Here is a 27,548-nt window from a genome sequence, read left to right on the forward strand (position 1 = left end):
ACCCAATGCCTGCTCCAAAGCAGCAGATTAAGAGCCTTGGCATGTGGCTGGACAGCTCTCTCTGCTTTGGATTTCAAGCTGTCAAGCTTGACACTGCTTGCTTTGGTCTGCTGAGGATGCTAAGAAAGTTCTTCCCCTGCTTCCCTTCAAGGCGAGAAGGATTATGGTGCAACCTCTCATACTCTCCCGCCTTGACTATGGGAATGCGCTGTACCTGGGTGCCCCGCAGGCAACCATGCAAAAACTTCAACTAATCCAGAACTTTGCGGCACGTCTACTGCTCCAAATTCCCCGAGACAATCTGCAAAATCTGCTCTGAGGACTCTGCACTGGCACCCTATCCGGGCCAGGATTTAGTTCAAGGCCATGTGCCTGGCTCACAGAGCCATGTGGAAATCGGATCCAGCCATTTTACATTCCCTGGTCACCCCTTATCAACCCTCTAGAAATCTTCGTTCCAGCTCATCTTTCCTCGCTACGTCCAGGAAAGTTCGTCATTTTAAGTGGGGTGGACGCTCTTTCTCCCTGAATGCCTCAAACCTTTAGAAATCTCCCCCCTCCACTCTGCGCGGCGAACCAAACATACCGGCCTTTCGCAAGCTTCTTAAAACTCACCTGTTTAGCAATGTGCCCTAAATTGATGTGCTTTCTCTGTGCGGTCCTTAAGCGCTACGAGGCCTCAGGGTAGTTACGCGCTATATAAATATAATTTCATTCATTCATTCACATGGCTGGTGCCTATATAGGGCTCCGCACATCACTTCCAGAGAGGAACTCCCGGGTGCCACCTGTCAGTGCACAAGGGTACTTCTTAAGATTTTCCAGATCCTGGTTGGCACCCAGGAGTATTTAAAAGGTCAGACATCAGCAGTTAGAGATAATACAAGAGGGTGGAATTGTAGCAATTTAGGCAGTATAAATCTCAACTTAAACCTGGTTTGTGGAATCACAGCGATATACTGTGATTTGGCTTTATTTATTTACTAGCAGCCCGTCCCGACGTTGTCCGGGGATGAAATAGAATGTGTGCAATGGTTGTAATAGGCAAGGTAAATTTATTTTAAGGATTTCACGGTGTACAACATTTTTAGTTTCATTAGAATCTGGAGGGATAATAAATTGGTTTTCGCAGCATTAGGTAAGTATCACAAAAGGTAAGATGAATTTAATGCGTTGTTTATTATTGGGCATACACGTCGCCTTTTACCTGTCTTGTGAAGTTGGTCATACACGGTAATGTTATTTGGTAATTTGTGTGCAATATGGTCGTCCGCTTGTGCATGCACTGTTAGTAACAGAGTTCTTCATATGTGCCTCCTTAGCTGTCCCGTATTTGCTTGTCCTTCGTTATGTGTGCGTCCTCAGCTTTAAGTTTTGCAGCTTTTGTGTGTTGTGGAGTGTGTTGGTTATATAATTCCCAAGCGGGTTGTCTTTGACGTTAATGTGTGTACGCTGACAGTGCCCGGCGTGATCCCGTCTTTGCGAGGGCTGGTTTGAGGCCCCGCCGGAGCCCCGGACGAAATTTTAATTGTGAAGTGGCTTAGATCGTATGGTACGCTGCCTGCCTGCAGTGTCCGCTGGAGCCGTTGGAGCGTGAATGTCGTGGTGAGTGAATGGCGCGCTTGTGCGCCCCTTTTATTTTTCTTGCAGCCACTTCTGACAAATCTTACGTTCCTAAAGGAGTAAAGTTTTGTTTTGTTGGTTTAATTTTGTAGGCAGTATGTCAAGGTCCGTCAATGCGGCGCCCGTTGGTGTTTTGATACGGCCGTGTGAGAAGTGATCAGAACGCCAATGCGGAGCGTGAATGTGCGCGCACATTGTTGGCGAACGCCGCTTCCCTTTTTTTTGTTAATTTTAGTGCAGCCCCCTCTGACAACGCTGACGCCCACAAAGTTTGCGCGACACTATACGAGAAACAACCTTTACAATGTAACTTATACAACGCACTACCATTACAATGAAACTTTTACAATGCAACATCCATTACATCGCATGCCATTACAACGCAACCATTACAACGCATACCACTACAACGCATGTCATTACAACGCATACCATTACAACGCATGACATTACAACGCATAGTACCTTTACACTATCCAACACTTTCCCTACTGTTGCACCCCCTGGAGTTAGAATAGTATTTTTTACCCCTACACTATCCAACACTTACCCTACTGTTGCACCCCCCTGGAGTTAGAATAGTATTTTTCACCCCTAGTCTATCCAATACTTACCATACATGCAATGTAATGTTATGCGTTGTAATGGTATGCGTTGTAAAGGTAGTTTTAAAAAATTTGTTGTAATGGAATGCGTTGTAATGGATGTTGCGTTGTAAAAAAAGCATTGTAAAGGTATGCGTTGTAAAAGTATGCGTTGTAACATCATACATCCGCACTATATATCATTAATGTGGCGTCATCAGAACGCCAAGGTGGAGCGTGAATGTGTGCGCACATTGCTGGCGAAAGGCGCGCCCCTTTTTATTTTAATTTTAGTGCAGCCAAAGGTGGAGCGTGAATGGGCGCGCACATTGTTTCTCAAAGGCGCGCTACTGAAGTACGCGGCCATTTTTTGTTTTATTTGTGGCACCTCCCTCTGACAACGCTGTTGTGCCACGTTCCTCTGTCAATGCTGCACGCCCACAAAGGAATAATGTAGTGTAGTTTGACACGGCCACGCCAACACCCAAGTGTACTTTGACACGCTCACAAGGGACTACTTTACCCCTAAGGTTGTTTGACCTTTGTAATGTATATGGTGGCCAGCTGTATAGCCTATGTCCATCTGCTTCATTTCCCCTTTACAATGCTGTATTGGGTGTTGTGATTGGTGCTGTAATTTTTGAGTTTACCCGCCTCAAAGGTTTCAGCTCTCTCTTTATAATAGTAGTATAGATTTATTTATGTTATTTGTAGAGCGCAACACTCATCCCAAGGGATATCAAGGCGCTGATACCAGTACTGATGATTCTGCAGAACTGACGCTAGAACCTGATGCATTAGGGTTTAGGGAATAAGTATGTTTTTAATTTTTTTTTAAAGATAATTGGTGGTGTGTCTTAGGTCCTGAGGAAGCTCGTTCCATTTCTTGGCTGCTAGATAGGAAAATGAGCAGCCTCCTGTCCTTACTTTATTTATGCGTCTTGTTCTGGCAAGAGCTGATTGGAGCGATCGCAGGTTTCTTGTGGGAACATAGAATTCGATCTTCTCCTGAAGTAATGTAGGGCCTGTTTTATGAAGAGCTCTATGAGTGTGACTAAGCAGTTTGAAAACTGCTCTCTGGCGCATCGGCAATTTCTTCAGACAACCTGAAGCGGACTCATACTTTCCTTTATTGCAGACAAGTTTAGCCGCGGCGTTCTGCAGTACTTGTAGGCGTTTGAATGAATGTTCATTCATGCCTACAAATAAGGCGTTGCCATAGTCCATGAGGCAAACCAGCAAGGCTTGTGTTACCGAGCGTCTGCAGTCCAGTGGTATCCATGGGAACAGTCTAGCTAGAAGCTTCAGGATGGAGAAGCCTTTACCACAGAGGGATCGCACATGGTCCTTCATAGTCAGGGCGTTGTCCATAATGATGCCCAGGTTATTGGCATGTTGTTTTGGGATGGGGGCCATACCTAGGGTGGGTGGCCACCAAGTAGCATCCCACACTTGTTTGGCGCCCCCGAACAGTAGGATTTCAGATTTGCCAGCGTTCAGCTTCAAGCAATGTGTGTGCATCCACTGGGCCATTTCAGAAAGAGTTATGCAGTTTAGATTTGGTCATGTCTGGTTTTTCGTCCAAGGCCACCATCAGTTGTGTATCATCCGCATAGGAGCAGATGCCAATGCCCCACTTCCCAACAATTTTGGCTAGAGATGACAAATAGGCATTAAAAAGGGTGGGACTTAATGAGGCCCCTTGGGGGACACCACTACTGATGGGACTGGGTTTAGAATGAAATTGGCCCATATGTACTGCTTGAGTACGATTGCTCAAAAATGAATATAGCCAGTCTAGGGCAGTAGAGTGAACTCCTTTTTCATAGAGGATGTTCAGCAGGCAGTTGTGAGAGACCGTGTCGAACGCTGCGGACAGGTCCAGCAGTATCAGAGCCACCGCCCCATCTTGGTCGGTGCATGATCTGATACCGTCCGACACTGCCAGCAGCGTTGCCTCCGTGCTGTTGTTAACTCTGAAACCTGTCTGGGAGGGGTCCAGGAGATAATTCGCTTCCAGGTACCTAGTCAACTGGCCATTCACCAGTTTCTCTAAAACCTTAGAAAGGTATGGGAGCTGGGAAATGGGACGGTAATTTTCGGGCTTAAGGATGTCCGTCCCTGCTTTTTTTATGAGGGGAATCACTGAGGCATGCTTCCATAAGTCCGGAAAGATGGCAGTTCTTAAAGATTTGTTAAAGAGCTGGGTAATCAAGGGGCAAAGCGTGGGGGCAATTTTTGAAAAGACAAAATGAGGACAAGGATCCAGTGGGGAACCAGATTTTACTGTACTCATAGCTTTCAGAACCTCATCTGCTGTGAGGAGCTCGAAGCTACCCAAGGTTGGTGTGACTTCCGAGTCGGGGACGACCCCGGCAGTCTTTGCTACGTTAGTTGTACTAGGGGACTCTGGGGACTGAAGGTGGAGTAGATCTTTCTAATTTTTTCAGTAAAGAAGGCGCTAATTCGTTCACAGGTCTCTACCGAAGGGGTGAGGGTTTGAGTAGTGCTAGACGGCTTGTTGAGTTCCTTAACAATTCGAAAAAGTTCTTTGGCCGAGTTGCAGTTTTCATGGATGCGCTGGGAAAAGTAGTTTCTTCTTTTTGTATTTTTTATGGTGAGATTATAGGACCTCAGCTTGAGCATGTAACTTAGTTTGTTTGCTTCGTTTTTGGACTGCCTCCATAGGTGTTCCAGTTTCTGGCACTCCCTTTTGAGACTTTTCAATTGTGGGGTGTACCATTTTTCCATATGGGTCCGTTTCCTGGATTTCCGAATAGGGGCCAGCTTGTCTAGTGTTTGATAGATCTCAGTTTCGAGGGTGGCCATGTCTACACATACTGTGGTATCGTCTGAGAACTCTATGCTAGCATCTGGAAAATGTGAATCGAAATTAGATTCATTAACTAACCACCAGGCTCGGTTGGAGATCTGATGGGTTGTCCTGGGTTTCAATGATTTGGTGGGTACACCCAGTGTGAAGACTATGAGAGAATGATCTGACCAGAGTAATGTCATGATCTCACAAATATCTGTGGCTTCGATGTTGGTGAAGAGTAAGTCTAGTGTGTGGCCCGCTATATGGGTTGGACCCTCTATCCACGGTTTAAGATTGAGGAGACAGCTAGGGTGTCCTTTTTCTCATAGTGCATGTTTTAGGCAAGTTGGTAGGAGTTGGGTGAGTAATTTGGCACTAAAATTACCCTGTTGGCCTGGGGGTTATAGATTACTGCTCCTGCTAGGATGGTGAGGCCATCATAGAGTAGTTGAAAGGGAAGAGTTTGATGTTTATTGTAAGAGGTTGCCTGCTCCGGAAGGCAAGTCAGTTGGTCTCTAAATATAATAGCAACCACCCTCCCCTACTTCCGACTCTATCTTGCATGATGATTTTGTAATTGCTAGGTAGTGCATTGGCCAAATCTGGGGCGTTAGTGCCGGTCAGCCAAGTTTCGGTGATAAAGACCAGATCAGGGTTCTTTACCTTCAGCAGATCCCAAATATCCATGGCATGCTTGGGTAAGGATCTAGCATTGAAGTATAGGCAGAGAAGCTTTGGATAATCATGAGTCTTCGGGCAGCCTAATTGTACTTGGCCCATGCTAGGCCATCTACAAGCGAGACAGGAAATTGGGCCATAAGAAAGTCCCGGACCGGTCAAAGTGCATTGTCCGTGGTTATGGCCCAGATTGTGTGCATAAGCCAGTAGCTCGTTACGGGAATAGCAGATGGCGGCATGCGGGGATTGAGTGTCACCGACAGGGGGCATGGCCCCTGGTCCCGGTCAGTCGCGGACGGGCGCAGACGGGCTTGCCTTAGGCGCGCCATCGTCGCACCGCTGCGCCCGTCTGCTGCGCGTTGGCAAGCACATTGGGATAAATAGCGGGAAGCGCGGGCTCCTGGCACCGCCCTCTGGCTTGCAGGGGATGTGCACTGATTGGTCAGCCTACCTCCCCTTTTGCTCTCCACACAATCGGCACTCAGCCGTGGTGGAACAGAGCCCGGGATTCGGCAGCCAAAACAACTAAGGTAAGAGGAGCAGCCTAACTCGCTGTCTTCCTCTAGAGGTTGTGCAAAATAGGCAGTTTTTAAAAGCAGCAAATGATGTGCAAATGAACAATTTAGTGCAGTTTTTAAGATAAAAGCAGCGCGAACATCGGCAGCAGCAGCTTCACCAGTAGTATGCTGCGCGACCGCTAACACACAGAGTTAAATAGTGGGAAGCGCGGGCTCCTGGCTCCGCCCTCCGGCTCGCAGGGGATGTGCACTGATTGGTCAGCCTACCTCCCCTTTTGCTCTCCACACAATCGGCACTCAGCCGTGGTGGAACAGAGCCCGGGATTCGGCAGCCAAAACAACTAAGATAAGAGGAGCAGCCTAACTCGCTGTCTTCCTCTAGAGGTTGTGCAAAATAGGCAGTTTTTAAAAGCAGCAAATGATGTGCAAATGAACAATTTAGTGTTTTTTAAGATAAAAGCAGCGCGAACATCGGCAGCAGCAGCTTCACCACTAGTTTAATACTGGGCAAGGCAAATGTTTTACTGTTATCATGTAAAATTGCAATAAAATCTTTCTATTGAAAAAATCTGCATTTAGGGGGGCTGATGTAATGATGAGCAGATGGAGTACTTTACTCCAACCATGGCGAGGATACTATGCTCACCACTTTAAGAGATGTATGCTACCCCTGTCGAAATTTGTAGCATTTCCAGGAATTGCAGTCATAGGGGTTCCTAGAAATGCTTTGTAAGTTTGACGGATTGCACCGTCAACATGAGGGAGCCATAAACAAGCATACAACTTTTTTCTATGTTCAAAAAGAAAATCCCAAAGCAGGACACTTTTAAAAAAAATTAAAAGAGCAATGACCACCTTGTCATGGGAGCATTGTTCAATGGCGTGGTGGTTATTTAATATTTTCACTGCCTCTTACTGCTACATTTTTCTTGGTGATGACAGGGAGCGACAGTGGCCCATGTGTCCTCCCAATCTAAATATGGTGTGCAGACGCATAGCAAAACCTACAATGGCCCTTATTCGATTTGGCCGTTGGAGGTGTGTGTAGGTAGTGGAGATGGCATAGTCTCCATTATCTATACACTGAAGATCCGCCTGAATCTAAATGATCTTATAAATCAGGGTCAGTATCTACCAGAAAGAGCTTTTCTGAGGGAAAGTAACATGTTCATTAGGCCGATATGGGTATAGAAGGACCCTGGACAACAGTGGAGTTTTCGAAAATATCAATTTTGAGCAATTTGCAGCACGATCAGTCACCTGTTATTTGTATAGACACTTTTGTAGATGGTTCAAGATGCTTCCCCCAATTGAATGATTAATGGACACGGGGAAGTGAGGAGTCACGGTTTTCCTGGTGGCTATCCTTTGGTGGCAAATGGCTACAGGCCACCTTTAGTCAAGCCCAGTGCCCAATCCCTGGGGCATATTTACAAGGAGGTGGTGGAGCGCAGCGTTAGTCTCCTTGGTTTAACGCCGCTCTCCGCCACTTCTGAAATGAGGGCTGCACATTAAAAGAATATGGTGCAGTCTTGGGTTTCCCCCTGCTCTGGTGCTAATTTAGCTACCTAGCGCCAATGCAGGCACCCTTGTAACCTAGTGCACGTGTGCCTGCGTTGAAGGGACATGCACGCACAGCCGGCACCCAAATAGTGTTCTATGTAAAATTCAAGTCTGCAAAAAAACTATCATGCTTTTCTAAGCAACAAAGCTGAAGCTCCCCTACTTTGGCTCCCAAAAATATGCATTTGCCCCATAAAGCAGCCAAAATAGGTGCATGAGAGAATTATCTCTCCACGTGGCAAGCAAATTAATGTCTTCCAAAGGTCTTTTCTTCATGTGCATACAAGCAAACACTCCAATGACTAAACTTGGAGAATGATCTTAAACTCGAAATATCGCTATAAAGACAGACAATTATCAGGACTCTTCATTATGAGTAGTGTAGGAATGATACGTGATGATCCCTTTGGTACAGTAATGATATAAAAGCATAGGCATCCCAAATAATTCTTAGCCCTGAGTTTTGTTCAGTGAAAAAAAAATACAAAATCAATATTCATACCTCAAATATATATTTTTATTTAAAACAATTACATTAATAGACAGCATTTCTGGTCAAGGAGGTCCACTTTCCCTGGTAATAGCTATTATCTAGCTATAATCTGCAAGTCTCCTCTGAAGATGCAGGCTTTTCTGGTCATTTGGCGAGTTGTTTGAACCTTGAGCCTTATTAAGATTTTCAATCGCTTTTCTTTGACCTAAAAGATATGGTAACAATATAAAATAGGTTAAACAAGGAACATGGTACACAAACACCAGATTTAAATTCAACTTACCATTTACGCTCTAACTCAAACATGAGACTTGTCTAAAAAGTCACTTACTTTTACATTTTACCTGCGGCCAGGTGGGATGTCAACACATATCATGAACATTTTCTGGTCTTTAAAGTCAACCATTTTGTTAAGACTACCTAAGCGTTTGAAAAAGTACATCCATCACCATTTGCTGCACAATTTGGCAGTTAAAATAAATAAAAAACATACTGTCACAAGACTGACGATGCACAGCCGATTGAGTTACCTTGCTCTCCTATGGATACCGTATCTGACATAGTGACGTCAAGCCTATTGGAGGAGACCTGCGTCTGGCGAAGCATGTCGGGGGGATTGAAGAAGCAGGAAAGAGAGGGAGAGAAGGTGGAAGAGGAACAGGAGACGCCCACGCCGGTCGGTGACTAGTGCTTCAGAAGTCCAAGGAAGACAAAGACGAGAATCCCGTCCGGAAGGAAAGCAAATCGCCAGGAGACCAAGACGACTGCGCATCGCCCTGCCACTCTCAAGGAGGAGGGTGGCTATACAAGGTACAGTCCAGGCTACGCAGTCCTGCCAAGTATCACGCATCAGACATGACGCTAACGCATTTCAGTGTGGTGTTCCGCAACACCGCACTGAAATGCGTTGTTACCCATGTTTGCCCACTTTGCTGACAGCTCAGAAACGCCCAAAAAAACATAATGCCAGGGTGCAGGTAACGCGCAGCGCATAATGGCGTCTGGTGGTGCCTCTGACCTCTGTGGTAGTGCAGCTCAGCTGCTCTGAGTGCTTGGCTCCGTAATTGACACTGTTGCTGCTCTCAACCATTATCTCTGACTGCGTAGCTTATACAATGTTGCAAAATTAATGGGCTGCCGGCGCCGGGCAGGAGGCTACTGGCTAAATGATTTCCCGGCGCCCGCGGCGCGCTGACGACATGATCCCAAATGAAATGGACTCACCACCTGCCCTATAAATGCAGCGGGACTTTAGGCCTGACCTCAAGTGGTCGTGGTGCCTTTTCCTTAACTGGTTTCTGTGCAGCGGTGCAGCCTGGCGCTCATGTCAAGCCCTGTTACACACAGGGAGCAGGAAGTGAGACACGAGTAAAGCGTCGGGCGGGGACATGGAGGCAACTTCACTTATGCTGCTCGCAGTGTGCCTTACAGATATCATGATATAGGCAGGGGAAACCCAATAAACCCTTGTAGGCTTGGGCACAAGATATTTAAAGTCAAAGAATGCTACAAGGGACTTATTTAAGGAAACAATAAATCTTAGTTGTGAGTCATACACATGTAACACACTCAAGTGTATCCACAAGATATCACACTTTGTATTCAACTGGAATGAATCAAAGGAAGGAAAAGAGAACACACGGAGGAAATGAATAATCTTTCGAAAAAATGGTATTTAGTGATGAAACAATAAATGTACATCTGGGGAGACAGATACACGGACAGCGTAGCTCTGAAATTTTCAGTCTAACAAATTGCGCGATCTTGAATCCATGATCTGGCATGCCGAAGAAAGACGCTGCTTTCTCGATCGCGCAATTTGTTAGACTGAAAATTTCAGAGCTACGCTGTACGTTTAGCTGCCAGCCATCCAAGAACCGTTCATCAAAGGGGACTTCCATATACCAATTTGAAGATTTGAACCAATTTGGTGGACCCTCTGCCCCATATCTATTGTTTCATCGAAATTAGAAACAAACCTTCTTGGAAATTTCAGGGAGTTTTTTCAGCAATGAAATATTCTGTCCTGATGATGGTCTTCATGACGACTGCCTATTAGACCGAAACGTCGACACCTCCATCATCTCCAGAACTGTTGCGCTGTCACTAACATATGACCATTGTTTATTGATTAATTTGGTTGTTTGTTATAATTACTAGGAGTTGATGTTTTTGTTGTGAACTGATGAGTAGATGTCATTTATACCTCTGTTCATAACTGTTGCTTTAATTGATTTCCGTGTATCTGTCTCCCCAGATGTAAATTTATTGTTTCATCACTAAATACAATTTTTTCGAAAGATTATTCATTTCCTCCGTGTGTTCTCTTTTCCTTCCTTTGATTCATTCCAGTTGAATACAAAGTGTGATATCTTGTGGATACACTTGAGTGTGTTACATGTGTACGACTCACAACTAAGATTTATTGTTTCCTTAAATAAGTCCCTTACAGATATCATGTCGCCCCGACCGGCCGGTCCACCGCGCCGCCGATGGCCGTCTACCATCCTGAACCGAGCCTTGGGGCTACTCTAACATCATGCCGAGGAGGTGAGGGGACTAGGCACGCCTCAGCAAACTTGAACCATGGAGGGACCATGTCGATCACTGTCTGTATGGCTGGCGGGCTGTAGCTGCAGCGTGTGCACTGCGGCTGTGAGGGCGCCCCACGTTGAGACACTGAGCTTCATTGTCTCCACCGCCCGACTGCCTCATCCTTTCGTCCGTAATCACCCACATGGCCCTGGCTTTCTGCAAGCGGCTATGGGAGCTTAATGTCCGTCACTCGTCATCAATTTTCTGCTGCCACTGCTCCTGCTCCCTTTGCCATTGCTCCCCAGAGCAAAGTGAGATGTTTAATTAAAAATTGGTCAAAAGGCCGGAGGAGCTCTGAAAGCTGCCTACAATTTAGCACTCCAGTAGTCTAACCTTAAAATAAACGTGCATAACTGAATTCCATGTAGTAAATGTATGTATCGCATGCAGTGTACCAAGTTCTAAGTGCTAAGACTTTCAGCTGTGAATGTCATTATTTTTAGCTTCCTGTAATTTTGCCATGTAATATAAGGTTACAGCAGGGAGCACTAGGGTTAGCACCCTTGCATTTCTGGTGCTCTGCAGCTGTTTCAAGAACTTCTTGGAGTTTCTTGTTGCTCAAATGGCTGTAATTTTGGATATTTAGAAGTTTTCCTCGTCTTCATTTTATGATTTTTGCTCGTGAGAAAGTGTCACTCGTAGTCACTCATAATTTTGCTGACATTATGAAAATGTCACACATGACAATTTGAAACCTTGGCAGCTATGCCTACGGGGCCTCTCAGGGCAGTGGGTGTAGTAGGGAAGGCTGTAACGGGAGGGCACTGTAATCTCGTAACAGCATCACACCTGATGCTGGGAAACTGGGTAAAGCCCCTCACGTCCCATACCCTGTGAAAGAAGGGTTATAATCCCTCCGACTGACCCCGGTTTTGTGCTGTTGTATTTCTTGTTTTCTCTCATCTTTCGTGAGAAACCGCTGAAGACCAGTGAACTCGGGATACCTCGGGGAGAACCTTGGTGACTACAGGACTGTTTCTCTAACCAGGACACTTCGGTTATCTCAAATGGCTGTTGCATACAACAATAAAAGGAGTTACTATACATAATAAACGTGTCCCTTTAGTGTCCTTTGCCTTCACAAGAACCCTGCTCTGGAAGGTCCTGTGACACATACACAATTAAGTCTTGTATTCTCAGTCCCAAATATTGCTTCTGCTCAGACTAATAGGATTTCCTGAAAAGGTTTAAAATACTGTCCACAAAAACAAGCATTGGCAAAGCCAACAAACAGGTTCGTCTTTTATGGGGTAGTGGGTGCAAAAGAAAACATGCACAAATGCTGTTTGCACAAGTTAGCACATTCTAAAATAGCAAATATAAAATAACCACTTTAGAGATCGATTTTGTACATAAGTCTCCAGAATTTCCAACAGTGAAACTACTTCTGATCAACGAAACCTATCCGGACCTACTGTACAATATATGAATGTCCTATTACTTACGGTAATCTTCATTACTCCGGGTCCCGTAGTCCTCGACACCTTCCAAACTAATGAGATGATACTATCTCTGTCAGAAAAAAGAAAAAGAAGGAATGCTGGACCTACCCTCCCCCTCCGGCCGGGAGTACATAAGGGTACATGTCCCAGCATTCCCTCTGAAATACCAAGCCAAAGGATGAAGGCCGGCAAACAGGGCGGGAGGGAGGGAAGTCAGGAAGGTGTCGAGGACTACGGGACCCGGAGTAATGAAGATTACCGTAAGTAATAGGACATTACCCCCAGGTCCCTACGTCCTCGACACCTTCCAAACTAATGAGACATACCAAAGCAAAACCCGGCATTCATCCCAAAAAACACAAAAAACAACCAGTACAGCAAAGAACCAGGCATTTAATGTGCACAGAACAGAAATCATGGGCGAACACAACCCAACACCCCCAAAGCAAAACCGCCCTCATCACCCAGCAAATTGAGAAGACGGTAATGCCTGATGAAAGTATTGGAAGAAGCCCAAGTGGCCGCCCTACAAATCTCAGAAAGAGGGACACCCCGGACCTCAGCCCAGGAGGCCGCCACCCCCCTCGTAGAACGACCCTGAACACCCACAGGAGGAGGGGCCCCAGAAAGAGAATAGGCCAAGGAAATGACCTGCTTCAGCCAGCGACCAATGGACACAGACGAAGCCTTACGCCCACGGGAAGCAGCCCCAAAGGAGACAAACAGGGAGTCAGTCAACCGAATAGCCGCCGTGCGCTCAAGATAAACACGCAAAGCCCGGCACACATCCAACAAGGACCAACAGGTACCACCCGGGGAATCCAGAACAGAACCCAACGCAGGCAAGACCAACTCCTGGGACCGGTGAAACTGAGAAGCGACCTTAGGCACGAAGGAGGAATCAAGGCGGAGCACCACCCCGTCCTCCGAAAAGGACAGGAAAGGCTCCCGAGACAACAAGGCCCCCAACTCGCCAAGGCGCCGGGCAGACGTGATGGCCACCAAGAACACAACCTTCAAGGTCACAAACTTCAAATCCACCTCCGACAACGGCTCAAAAGGAGGAGCAATCAAGGCCCGCAGGACCAAGGGCAAATCCCACAGGGGAAAAGAAGGCCGGGAAACCGGACGAGAAAGAGAAAAACCGCGGAGCAGCCTGGAGACCAAGTCCTCATCATCAGACAGATTCCCCCACGGGGAACGAATAGCCCGGACAGCCGCCCACTGGGCACGCAAGGTGGACACAGCCCAACCCTTCTCAAAACCCTCCCACAAAAACTGAAGCACCGCCTGCAAAGAACAGTGCAAAGGGGAAAGGTCCAAGGTCGAACACCAACGACTGAAATTACCCCAGTGGCGATCATAGGAGAGGAGTGTAGAAGGTCTACGGGAACCCTGAATGGCAACAGCTAAATGTTCCGGGAACCCACGCCGCCGCCACCCCTGCCTCTCAACCTCCACACCGACAGCCGCAAGCGGAGAAGAGACAGGGGAGGGGAGGACCTCAAGGGAGACGGGGAAAGAGGGAGAAACCAAGGGCCCCGCACAGCCAGAAGACGAACCGTCGGAAACCAAGACCTCCGAGGCCAAAAGGGCAGAACCACAACCACCTCCCGATCCTCCAGACACAGACGGGACAGAAACCTGGGAAACAGAGCCAGAGGGGGAAAGGCATAGAGCAGGCGGGAAGGCCAGGGAACCGACAGGGCATCCACCCCCCAACAACCCTCCTGCCGAAACCTGGAGCAGAAGCGGGGAAGCTGCGCATTCAGCCGGGAGGCAAAGAGGTCCAGAAAGGGAAGCCCAAACCTCCCGCACACAAGCCGAAACGCAACCCGGGTGAGAGACAACTCCAGAGGTGCCGGAAAGCAGGGACTCAGGACATCCGCCGCACAATTGTCCACCCCCCTGATATGAATCGCAGCCAGAGACAGCAGATGACCCTCCGCCCAACAAAACAAGGGAACCACCACTGCGTTCAAGGAAGCGAACAGGCCCCCCCCTGATGGTTGAGATAGGCCACCGACACCATATTGTCCGACCTCACCAGGACGTTCCTGCCCAGCAAACACGCCCGAAAACCCATCACGGCACGGGACACAGCCGTCAACTCCCGCCAGTTGGAAGACCTGCGACTCTCCAGCCGGGACCAACGACCCTGAAGGGACCGAGATCCCAAGGTCGCCCCCCACCCCAAAGCGCTGGCATCCGTCGTCAAGACCAGCGACGGAGCGGGCTGCAAGGGGAGCCCCTGAGACAGATGGACCGGATCCGACCACCAAAGCAGAGCAGGCAGGACTACAGGAGACACGGGCACCAGACACTCCCAATCGCGGGACAACGGATCCCAGAGAGACAGAAGGTAACTCCACAAGGGGCGGAGGTGAAAACGAGCCCAAGCCACCGTAAAGACAGTCGCTGCCATCAGACCCATAAGACGCAACCAGAGGCGCACCCGAAAGGAACCCCCCGCTCGGAACCTTCGAGCAAGGGACAACAGGGACACAACCCGAGGATCCGGCAGGAACACACGGTTGAGGTCTGTGCGAAACCGAGCCCCAATGAACACCAGATCCTGGGAAGGTGTCAGCTGGCACTTCGGCAGATTGATCAGAAAACCGTGCCGCCGTAACTCCGCGCACACCAACTCTCTCGCCTCCAACAACATGACCCGAGAAGGAGCATGGATCAACCAATCGTCTAAATAGGGATACACCATCACCCCCTGGAGATGAAGCCAGGCAACCAAGGGGGCGACAACTTTCGTAAAGACCCTCGGGGCAGAGCGAAGGCCGAAGGGCAAAACCCGGAACTGAAAGTGGCACCCCTGAACACAAAATCTCAGGAAGCGACGGGACCTGGGATGCACCGGAACATGGTAATAGGCGTCCTGCAGATTCAGGGTACACATGAAGTGACCCGGTAGCACCAAAGGAATAACCCGCTGCAATGTCTCCATGCGGAAGGGAATCCGCAACACCCCTTGGTTCATGACCCTCAAATCCATGACCAGGCGGAAACCCCCGGTATTCTTGGGCACCAGAAAAATCAGGGAATAGAAGCCCGACCCCACCTCCGAAGGAGGAACTGCCTGAACAGCTCCCTTCCGAAGAAGATCCTCCACCCCTTGGACTAGGTGGGCCCTCTTGGACCGGCAAGCAGGCCAGGGAGTTGGGCGGAGGCTGGAATCTGGAGGGGGAACAGAAAACTCCACCTCGTAACCCTCCCGCAGAACATCCAACACCCAAGCGTCTGAACATGACTGAACCCAGGCATCCAGGAAGAAGCGCAGCCGCCCTCCTACCAACAACCCAGGAACCACAGCCAAAGAGTCAGGAGCGAGGCTTCGGGGGAGGAGGAGACCTAGCCTTACGGTCCCGACCACCGCCAGAAGAAAACTTCCCTCGGCCCTTCCCAAACTTCCCACGAAAGGAAGGCCGAAAGAAAGATTTAGACTTATAGGGGGCAGAAGAAGCAGCAGCAGAAGCAGAACCCTTAAAAGAAGAGGAATGCTTCTTCTCTTTAAACAGCTTGTGCAGTTTGGTCTCCAACTCCCCCCCAAACAGCATAGAACCCTGAAAGGGCAAACGCAAGGCACAAGCCTTCTGCGCAGAGTCCGTCTTCCAGTCCTTAAGAACAAGACTGCGACGAGCCGCCACACAGGCCCCACCAGAAAGAGCAGCAGCGCGCACCACATCAAAAGACACATCGGACAGAAGTTCAACCTGTCGCTCAATGTGTTCAAGAAGACTCGAACAGTCCGTGGCATCGTCCATCGACTGGTAAAGAGACTTAATGTCCGCCAGCAGAGACTGCGACAAATAAGTACCATAAACCCCGGCTCTCAAGGCCAGATGAGAGCCAGAATAAACTTTCCTCAGAGCCCCGTCAGCCTTCTTATCCACAGGGTCCTTCAGCACAGCGTCCTCAGACAAGGAAGTGCGACCCACCAAACTTGCAACAAAGGAGTCAATGGGGATCGAATCAGGAAGATCGGTAGCCATATCCCGGAGGGGGTAAAGACGGGCCATAAAGCGTGGAACCAGAATGCGATCCGGATCAGCCCACTCCCTCTTCAGGACATCCTTAATAAAGGGATGAACAGGAACATCCACCGTGGCAGAACTCTGGAACTGGCGGAGCAAAGAACCCCCCGAAGTACTGGGAACAGCGTCATCAGCAAAGCCCATATTCTGCTTCACGTGCTTCAGGATACCAGGAAGAGCGTCCTTGTCTATATACTTCCCCTTCAGCATAGAGTCCCCAGTCCAAGCCGACTCGTCAGCAGAAGAAGCAGAAGAACCGGAAGCCGCAGCAGGAGCCTTGCGTCCGGCACCACCAGAACCCATCTCTAAAAGGGTCTCCCTGATCAAGCGCTTTAAGCGCGCATCCCCACCCCTACCACGGCGTCTGGACCGGGCAGGAGAAGGAGAACGTGAGTCACTGGAAGAAGAAGAAGAAGAGGACCTCTCCCTGTGATGCCTCTTCCTCGAACTTTTCCCCATCCTGTACAGCAGAGGAACAACACAGGCTGCAGTAGCAAAAGCAAACAGCACAATGAAAGAAAAACCGCTACGCGGTACTCACCAGCTGCCCTCGTTTATACCAGCAAAAAAAACGACCGGACAGAAGCGCCTGACTACGTCCAAACCGGAAGTCAGGCAGCGCCATGACAGGAAGGCATACCCAACCCAGCCAACCAAAGACGCGAAGGCGGCCGTGCCCCCTAACAAGCCCGGCAGGCAGGAGGGGCGGCCATCGGGCAGACGCGGGGCCCACGCGGTCCAACATCCACGCGCGGCCCAGAGGAGCGTCAGACGCAGCCCGCGCCACTCCCCCCAAGCCCAGCAGGGAGGGAGAGGACATCCAAGCCGCCGAGGACAACGAAGCCCCAGCGGAGGTAAGTTCGGCGCAGGAGCCCATTCCAAGCTCCTCGCGCCCCAGCAATCCCTGTCAGAATGACAGAAAAAAGAAACAGAGGGAATGCTGGGACATGTACCCTTATGTACTCCCGGCGGGAGGGGGAGGGTAGGTCCAGCATTCCTTCTTTTTCTTTTTTCTGACAGAGATAGTATCATCTCATTAGTTTGGAAGGTGTCGAGGACGTAGGGACCTGGGGGTAATTAGATAAGTGTATATAAAGGTCAAGCAACTTAAACACTTACTCTAGAATACCAAGCCCTGCTGTTTTGGCACAAAACTATATCATGTAGCATCCTCAAGGTGCTGCTTTGTAGCCTGGGGCTGTTTCTCCCATGAACTAAACCTTTCATGCGTCAGTAACTTGGCTCCAGTGTCGTTATTTCCACATTATTTATGGTGACGAGAGAATTTGAAGCCACCACTTGAGAGAACCTACATGTACCTGGTGGATGTGAAGAACAAGTTACTTACCTTTGGTAACGCTTTTTCTGGTAGATACAGTATCTGCCTGTGGATTCCTCACCTTGTGAATATCCCCCTTGCGTCAGCAACCTTGCGTCAGCAACATTCGGAAATTCTTTTGTAGCTTCGCGCCGACGTGGACGTGGACGACGTCATAGAGGCACGACACTACAATAGGCCCACGCCGGCGTGATGACATCAGTTCCGCCCTTTTTTCCGTGCCTTCGAGGCACACGGACGGACCAATGACAGTAGACATATACACAGTATACGCAGTACAAATATCAAGGTAACACAACTTCTTCCTCATTACGGGCCGAAGACGGCATCGGAGACGGATTCGAAGCCGGAGTCGGCGACTGTACCTGGGACTCCGAAGGCGAGGCCTCACCTTCATGATCCGAAACATCCAGCATGACCACCTTGGAACGTACCTTCTTCGGTGACCTCGACCTCGAGCCCGACTCCTTACCGGAACGACGTCGGGACTCATGCCTCTTCTTCTTATGTCTCCTTCTCGACTTCGAAGCATGGTCTGAAGCGGACTTCGAAGACAACTCCTCTCGAGATCTGGATCTTGACTTTGATCTCGACCTCGACCCCGCCCGTCGAGAGCGAGACCTCGAAGATTTTCCCTTGCCAGCCTTCAGCTTTGCTACCAGGAGTTTGGTCTCTCTTTCTCTCAGGGTCTTCGAGTTCATCTTCCGACAAGATGAACATCCATCCACATCATGGTCAGAGCTCAAACACCAAATGCAGTCCTCGTCCGGGTCAGTAATGTACACCATTTTCCCGCACTCCCTGCAGGGCTTGAAGCCGGTCTTCTTTGTCGACATCGTGAAGAAACAAGAAACAAAGAAGCAGAAAGCGAATAATAAGGTAACAAAGTCACCAGTTGGCTACCGAGATTCCCGAAACCGTTAGCGTCGATGACGCGGAAAAAAGGGAACTGATGTCATCATGCCGGCGTGGGCCGATTGTAGTGTCGGTGACGTCAGCGGAGTCGCGTGCGATGCCGTGCCTCTATGACGTCGTCCACGTCGGCGCGAAGCTACAAAAGAATTTCCGAATGTTGCTGACGCAAGGGGGATATTCACAAGGTGAGGAATCCACTGGCAGATGTATCTATCAGAAGATAATTTCCCTTGTAATATCCGTGGGTGTTTTTCACCATTGGCCCGAGCATATTCCTCAGGTGCCAGGAGTATTGCCACCCTCAGCTTGTCGGAAGGCAGCAGGAATTAGATTACTACGATTAGCTGGTGACATCCTTCCATAAAGGAACTGCAGACTAGTGGGGCAGAGACAGGTCCAACGCTGAACATACCCGGAGGCTGGCTTGAGCGAAGCAGGGTCATGCAGTTGGCTCAGCAGGACTGTGTGGGCCAATTACATTTCAATTGAAGCTTTGGAGGGGTCAAAAATGTTGTGATTCATTCAGGCTGGGTTGCACTTAACCCAATACAACGATCCACTGTGCTGGTCACGTTTTTTTTTAAAAAGAGGAACAATCATTTATAGCGCATAGGCCATTTATACTGAGGTGAGTTTGAGATTCATTTAATCCTAAATGAAACACGCAACCATTTTACTGCATGAGATTCTTAAAGACACTGGTTCATCTTGTAACAGGAGTTTATGCTTTTATATAATTAATAAGCGCTGGAAAAATACAGTACAGCAGGTTACCACATCCTTTATTTTGTTTTTGCTGCACACAGAGATGTGCACACTAATTTCATCAGAAGTTGCAGTCTTTACTTATAAAAACAGTGCAAGATAAAGTACTGTGAACATATTTCTGCATAAATACCACTACATCTTTTACTGTGTTTGCGCTGCACACGGTGATGTGCACACCAATTTCAACAACAGTTGCAATCTTTCCTTATGTGAACAGCATGCCATAAAGTACTGTGAACATGTTCATACATTAGTAAGTTTACATTCATTGCACATTTAATGAATGAAATTAAATGAAATGTAATTTTATAGAGCGCGAACTGCCACTCCTAACTGAGTCTCCTGGCGCTAATGCGCACACCAGTTTTGTAAGCGGAGCGCATTGTATCTCATTCTGATTGTATTTAGTTGCCTCTTTATTAACATTGTAAAGGGCATTGATGAGCACGTTTGCCTATACATTATTCTTTGCTCAGAGGAAGTGTGTCCTTTTCTAAGTGCTTTTGGAAAAATGTCAAATACTATTTTGTTGGCACAGGGTGATGTGCACACCATTTGCATAAGGTGATGTGCACACCCTTCGCATACAGTGATATGCACACCTTTGTATAGTGTGATAATCTCATAGTATTTACATAAATGTCTTGTACACTTTAACATTTTACCTTGTGCAGGTTGGGTGTTTGCCACAACTAACACTGTGTTAGCACACGGTTATGTGCACACCATTCACACACAGTGATGTGAATGCCTTTGTATAGTGTCATAGTGTATTAGCATTTTTTTAGGTGCCCAACAACAGTATAATAGCAGAGTACTTCTGAAAGACTTTTCACCTTTGGGTTGCATCTATTATAGTGTAGCTCAGTTGCAGTGATGAGAGGAGATATGCAATCGGTTTCACCACCACCGCCATATAAAAGTTATCACCAATGAGGGAGAACAATAACAGAAATGTGTGTTTTCAAGTGAAGGGTGAAGGAAGTGTCTCAATTCCAAATCATCCAAAATGCACAGTATTTCTTCACAAAAGACCCATTGTCATGTTCGCAGGTTCGTATTCTCCATTCACCTTACTAAACCAAGCAGACTTTGAGAAAGTATTCAGAGTATCGAATCTTGCTATGTATAAACCTGATAACTCCCCAAAGGGATATACGAAGGAAACTATACCCCTGGTGGGCATGGTAAGAATGCATGTACATTTTAAGGGCAGATCCACAATGGGTAAAGATGATGGGAGATCCTTTACAAAAAGAGATAAACAGGTTGAATCTATGACAGAATATCGAGAATGCAAATATCGACAGACAAAATATCGGCGCTGGAATATCGGAGGCAAGTATATCGACACCCTATCTACAACATGGTAAGTACAAAAATATCGAAAATAAAATATCGATGTTAAAAATATCGTAATTAAAAATATCGTTTTTTTCCAGTAAAAAAAAAATGTTCAATTAAATAAATAATACTTATATATAATTTAAACTTATTTAAAAATGTATTATATTGTTTAAAATGAATAAATAATACATATTTAATATTAAACATTTAATTAAAATTAAACATACAATATATAATATATACTTAATTAAGATATATTTATTTATTAAATTATTTAAAAATATTAACAAATACTATAAATTAAAAATACATCAACACTCATAAAATAATAACATAAATATTAATAAATAATTATATTTAACAAATAACAACAATTAAATATACTTTCAATATTTTAGAAATTAATTAAATACAACATTATGTAACATATTAAATACATAAATAAATATAAATAATATTGGATAGCGTAAGGGTAAAAATTACTATTCAAACTCCAAAGGGTGCAACAGTAGGGAAAGCGTTGGATAGCAGGTGGGTAAAAATTACTATTCCCACTCCAGTAACTGCAATAGTAGGGAAAGTGTTGGATAGCGTAGGGGGAAAAATTACTATTCCCACTCCAGAGATTGCAACAGTAGGGAAAGCGTTGGATAGCGGGTGGGTAAAAATTACTATTCCCACTCCAGTGAGTGCAACAATAGGGAAAGCGTTGGATAGCGTACGGGTAAAAATTACTATTCCAACTCCAGAGGGTGCAACACTAGGGAAATCTTTGGATAGCATAGGGGTAAAATTACTATTTCAACTCCAAAGAGTGCAACAGTAGGGAAACAGTTGGATAGCGTAGGGTGAAAAATTACTATTCCCACTCCAGAGAGTGCAACAATAGGGAAAGCGTTGGATAGCGGGTGGGTAAAAATTATTATTCCCACTCCAGTGAGTGCAACAGTAGGGAAAGCGTTGGATAGCGGGTGGGTAAAAATTACTATTCCCACTCCAGAGAGTGCAACAGTAGGGAAAGCGTTGGATAGCGTACGGGTAAAAATTACTATTCCAACTCCAGAGGGTGCAACAGTAGGGAAAGAGTTGGATAGCGTAGGGGTAAAATTACTATTCCAACTCCAAACAGTGGAACAGTAGGGAAAGAGTTGGATAGCGTAGGGGGAAAAATTACTATTCCCACTCCAGAGAGTGCAACAGTAGGGAAAGCGTTGGATAGCGGGTGGGTAAACATTACTATTCCAACTCCAAAGAGTGCAACAGTAGGGAAAGCGTTGGATAGCGTAGGGATAAAATTACTATTCCAACTCCAAAGAGTGGAACAGTAGGGAAAGAGTTGGATAGCATAGGGGGAAAAATTACTATTCCCACTCCAAAGAGTGCAACAGTAGGGAAAGCGTTGGATAGCGGGTGGGTAAAAATTACTATTCCCACTCCAGTGGGTGCAACAGTAGGGAAAGCGTTGGATAGCGTAGGGGTAAAATTACTATTCCAACTCCAAAGAGTGCAACAGTAGGGAAAGAGTTGGATAGCGTAGGGGGAAAAATTACTATTCCCACTCCAGAGAGTGCAACAGTAGGGAAAGCGTTGGATAGCGGGTGGTTAAAAATTACTATTCCGACTCCAAAGAGTGCAACAGTAGGGAAAGCGTTGGATAGCGGGTGGGTAAAAATTACTATTCCCACTCCAGTGAGTGCAACAGTAGGGAAAGCGTTTGATAGCGTACAGGTAAAAATTACTATTCCAACTCCAATGAGTGCAACAGTAGGGAAAGAGTTGGATAGCGTAGGGGGGAAATTTACTATTCCCACTCCATAGAGTGCAACAGTAGGGAAAGCGTTGGATAGCGTAGAGGGAAAAATTACTATTCCCACTCCAGAGAGTGCAACAGTAGGGAAAGCGTTGGATAGCGGGTGGGTAAAAATTACTATTCCAACTCCAAAGAGTGCAACAGTAGGGAAAGCGTTGGATAGCGTAGGGATAAAATTACTATTCCAACTCCAAAGAGTGGAGCAGTAGGGAAAGAGTTGGATAGCGTAGGGGGAAAAATTATTATTCCCACTCCAAAGAGTGCAACAGTAGGGAAAGCGTTGGATAGCGGGTGGGTAAAAATTACTATTCCCACTCCAGTGGGTGCAACAGTAGGGAAAGCGTTGGCTAGCGTAGGGGTAAAATTACTATTCCAACTCCAAAGAGTGCAACAGTAGGGAAAGAGTTGGATAGCGTAGGGGGAAAAATTACTATTCCCACTCCAGAGAGTGCAACAGTAGGGAAAGCGTTGGATAGCGGGTGGGTAAAAATTACTATTCCCACTCCAAAGAGTGCAACAGTAGGGAAAGCGTTGGATAGCGGGTGGGTAAAAATTACTATTCCCACTCCAGTGAGTGCAACAGTAGGGAAAGCGTTTGATAGCGTACAGGTAAAAATTACTATTCCAACTCCAATGAGTGCAACAGTAGGGAAAGAGTTGGATAGCGTAGGGGGAAAATTTACTATTCCCACTCCATAGAGTGCAACAGTAGGGAAAGCGTTGGATAGCGGGTGGGTAAAAATTACTATTTCCACACCAGTGAGTGCAACAGTAGGGAAAGCGTTGGATAGCATAGGGGTAAAATTACTATTCCAACTCCAAAGAGTGCAACAGTAGGGAAACATTTGAATAGCGTAGGGGGAAAAATTACTATTTACACTCCAGAGAGTGCAACAGTAGGGAAACGTTGGATAGCGGGTGGGTAAAAATTACTATTCCCACTCCAGAGGGTGCAACACCAGGGAAAGCGTTTAATAGCGTAGAATTTTATTTTAATATACTTATAAATTATTCTTATATTTGAAATAATGTATAAATAATTTTTTTAATACATCAACATCAATAAAATACAATTACTAATTAATAAAACCAATGAAATTTAAAAAAATTAATTGACAATAAATTAACAACAAACACCATTAAATAATAATAATTGAATATTACTCACCAAATAATGAAAATAATAAAAATAACTATTTATCATAAAAATTAAAAATAAATTAAATTTAATTTACAAATAAAATTTAAGAAACAATATACAAAATATAACAAAATTGTAAAAAAGTGTACCAATTAATTAATGATTTTTTCTAGTTATTAAAAAATAATTACGATTTAAAAATATTAATTCCCAATTAAATACATTTATTATGTTTAAAAATAATTATTTGCCAATTAATAATTAATTAATACATTAATTATCAGTAAAAAATTTGTTTACATAATTAAATATTTACAAATTACTTCCCACCCAATACCCCTATAAAACCACAACACGCTCTAATACTAAAACATCACATTTAATAAAATTTAACAATTACCAATTAAATAATTAATTTATCAATTAAAATAATTAATTTCCAAATAATAAATAATTACAAAATACATTATACATCAAATAAATTAATTATTTACAATTAAATTACTTCCCACCCTATTCCCCTATAAACCCACAACCCACTCTGGTACTAAAACATAACATTTAATAAAAATTAACATTAATTACCAATTAAAAAATTATTTATCAATTACAATAATTAATTGCCAATTAATAAATAATCACTAATTTAATTATATATAAAAATAATTAATTAATTACAATAAAATCACTTCCCACCCTATTCCCCTATAAACCCACAACCCGCTCTGATACTAAAACATAACATTTAATAAAAATTAACATTAATTACCAATTAAATAATTTATCTATTAAAATAATTAATTGCCAATTAATAATTAAGTTAAAAATGATTTACACATAAATAAATCATTAATTATTTACAATTAAATTACTTCCCACCCTATTCCCCTATAAACCCACAACCCGCTCCGGTACTAAAACATAACATTTAATAAAAATTCACAATAAATACCAAATAAATAATTACTTTATCAATTAAAATAATTAATTGCCAATTAATAATAAAAATAAAAATTAATTACACATAAAAAAATCATTATTTATTTACAATTAAATTACTTCCCACCCTATTCCCCTATAAACCCACAACCCGCTCCGGTACTAAAACATATAATTTACTTAAAAATTAATTTATTAATATATAAAAAAATACACATATAATATAAATTAATTTAAATACTTAACAAATACATATAACACACACATAATAAAAAACATAAAAATAATACTAATATCGATATTAGTGACATCGAAATTAGTTACATCGATATTAGTGACATCGAAATTAGTTACATCGATATATATGCTATCGATATTACTAACTTCGATATTACTTACATCGATATAAATAAATTAGATATTACTTACCTTAGGATCGATATTCTGTCCAACGATATTCTTGACATCGATATTCATGACCTTCGAAATTTCAAACACGATATTTTGGTAGGTCGATATTTACAACTCAATATTTTGACTGTGTACCAAACAGGTTATGTGAGTTGGGTGATGTTGGAAATAGCCCTTTTTGCAGAGTTATCCCTAAACTTTTTGCTTCTTCCTCCTATTTTTTCCTGACCTGTTGTTGTTGGTTCTAGGACTCTGGGCACTTTACCACTGCTGATTGGTGCTAAAGTTCACATGCTCTCTATGTAATTTGTATTATGGACTGGTGTTTCCATGATTGGCATATTTGATTTACTGGTAAGCCCCTAGTAAATCGCACCTAGTGTGCCAGGGTCTGTAAATCAAATGATACTAGTGGACCTGCAGCAATGATTGTACCACTCACATGAGTAGCCCTGAAAAGGTAATTCAGGCCTGCCACTGAAGAGTCTGCACGCAGTTTGTAACTGCCTTGTCGACTTGGCAAGTGCACACACCTGCCAGGCCCTAACCTTCCCCTTTTCTTACATGTGAGTCACCCCTAAAGTAGGCCCAAGATACCCCTGAGGGCAGGGTGCAGTATATGTGAAGGGTAGGACATGGCCTGATGTGTGTGGCATGTCCTGATAGTAAAATACTGAATATTTCGTTTTTCCCTATTGTAAGGCTATCTGCCCCATAGGAAAGCATGGGAGTTCATTTATAACATCTTATAAATATAACTTCCCACTGGGACCAGATAGGAAAATAAAGTTTAGTATGCATGAACTCAGAATGTTAAAATGCATCTTTTAGTGAAGGTGGTTTTTACATTCTGTGTTTGAAAATACCACTTTTAGAAAGTAGGTATTTCTTGCTTAGCCATCCAGTGTGCCTGTACTAGGATGTGTATTGACTGTCTGACTTTGGAGTGACAGGGGCTGGGGATGTGCAGTGGTTCCAGAGAGTGAGCTGACTCAGGGCTAGGTTGAATAGACCAAGGCTGCATTCAGAGTAGTGGGAGGAGTTTTCACTAGCAACTGAATAGGCCCGGTCTGTATTTAGAGTAGGGGGAATGGGCCTGGTCTGCCAGAGACAATGCTGTCTCCGCCTTCTGCTGGGCAGCTACACTGAGAGGACAGAACTGGTTCTGGCTGGGCACAGGGCTTCTCTGCCACCATAGAACAAAGGAATTATGGGTATATGTTCAGGGGACCAGACCCCAGAACTTTAGAACTCTTTTAGAACCAAGAAGACTGCCAAGAAGAAGAGCTAGAGAAGCTGTGAGGAGGGACTACCACCACTTTGCTATGTGCTTTGATGTGTTGGCCGGCAGTGGCTGCTTCTGTCTTGAGCAGTGAAAGGACTGGACTGAACTTAATGCAATCTCTTTCTGTGAGTTTCTCCAATGGCTTGAGGTAGTGCTTGCCCCATGTTCAAGAAGTCTCAGAACAGCAAAGACTTCAAGTTCTTCTGCCCTCAGCACTGGGGTCTGTGTGTTTTGTGCTGCAACAGAAGAAAAAGCAACCCGAAGCTGTCTACCACACCGCTGCCGACTCCGTGTCCTGAAGGCACAGCAGAGGGCACTGCCGCAATGCAACCTTGGTCTCACCGACGACGCCTGCTGACGCCGCCACCAATCGGCGGCTTGTACCGCTACCTGTGGGCACCACACTCTACACCGCCTCACTTCACATCGTCGCCTTGGTTTCCCAGACGACGCAGCTTCACGCTGACATCAACGCCGCTGTTGCGTTGTGGTTTGAGGGCACCACTCGTAAGTTACACAACGCACCATCCTTGTACCGTGACCTACCAGCACCACGACAAGAACCGCATCACTTCGCACTGCAGCCCTGGTCTCATCGATGCTGCTGGATGACTGTCACTGAGCTGCTGTCTGCTCCGCGACCTGAGGGCACCGCCCTCTGCACCACCTCGCTTCACATTGTTATCTTGGTATCCCCGGCGATGCAGCTTCACGCCAACAGCGATCTCGCTGCTTGTGCCATGGTTCGAGGGAACCGCTCGTAAGTAACACAACTCACCTTCCTCATCCCACACCACAGCCTTGGCCTACCGACGCCGGCACATCTACTCCGGTTCGTCAGCCGACGACACCACTTCAGCAATGACGCCACTGCTTGCACTGTGACCTGCCAGCACCGCGACGAGCACCACATCACTTCGCATCGCAGCCCTGGCCTCACTGACGCCGCTGGACAACCGTCACTCTTGACTTCAACCGTGAGGAGTTCGATCCGCAACACGTGTGACTTTAAGGGCCCAACGACTCCTGCACTGGCCTCCGGAACCAACATCTGCGGACGCCATGCTTTCAGAGCTGAACGAGAGGTCACCGACGCCCTGCATTTCTAAGTGTGGTGTTCAAGAAATGGATGGAGTGTGGATTGATAGTAAAGCAGAACAAGTGCAAGGTTAGAGTTAGTTCTGTAGATTACCTTGGTCACACAACATCTCAGGATGGGTTAAGACCAAAGTA

General features: G+C 45.6%; 1 protein-coding gene across 1 annotated transcript in view; it reads right to left on the reverse strand.

Moving 5' to 3' along the window:
- Positions 1 to 8,279: 8,279 nt before the first annotated feature.
- LOC144827090 (uncharacterized) overlaps positions 8,280 to 27,548 on the reverse strand; it is a 99,591-nt gene continuing 80,322 nt past the window's right edge. The window contains exon 3 of the mRNA XM_078685533.1: positions 8,280 to 8,482. Within this exon, the coding sequence (XP_078541659.1) occupies positions 8,376 to 8,482 (107 nt within the window). The 3' untranslated portion in view covers positions 8,280 to 8,375. The remainder of the gene's footprint in view (positions 8,483 to 27,548) is intronic.

The sequence above is a fragment of the Lissotriton helveticus genome, chromosome 4_1 (genome assembly GCF_964261635.1).
Source record: "Lissotriton helveticus chromosome 4_1, aLisHel1.1, whole genome shotgun sequence".
In the NCBI taxonomy this organism is placed as follows: domain Eukaryota; kingdom Metazoa; phylum Chordata; class Amphibia; order Caudata; family Salamandridae; genus Lissotriton; species Lissotriton helveticus.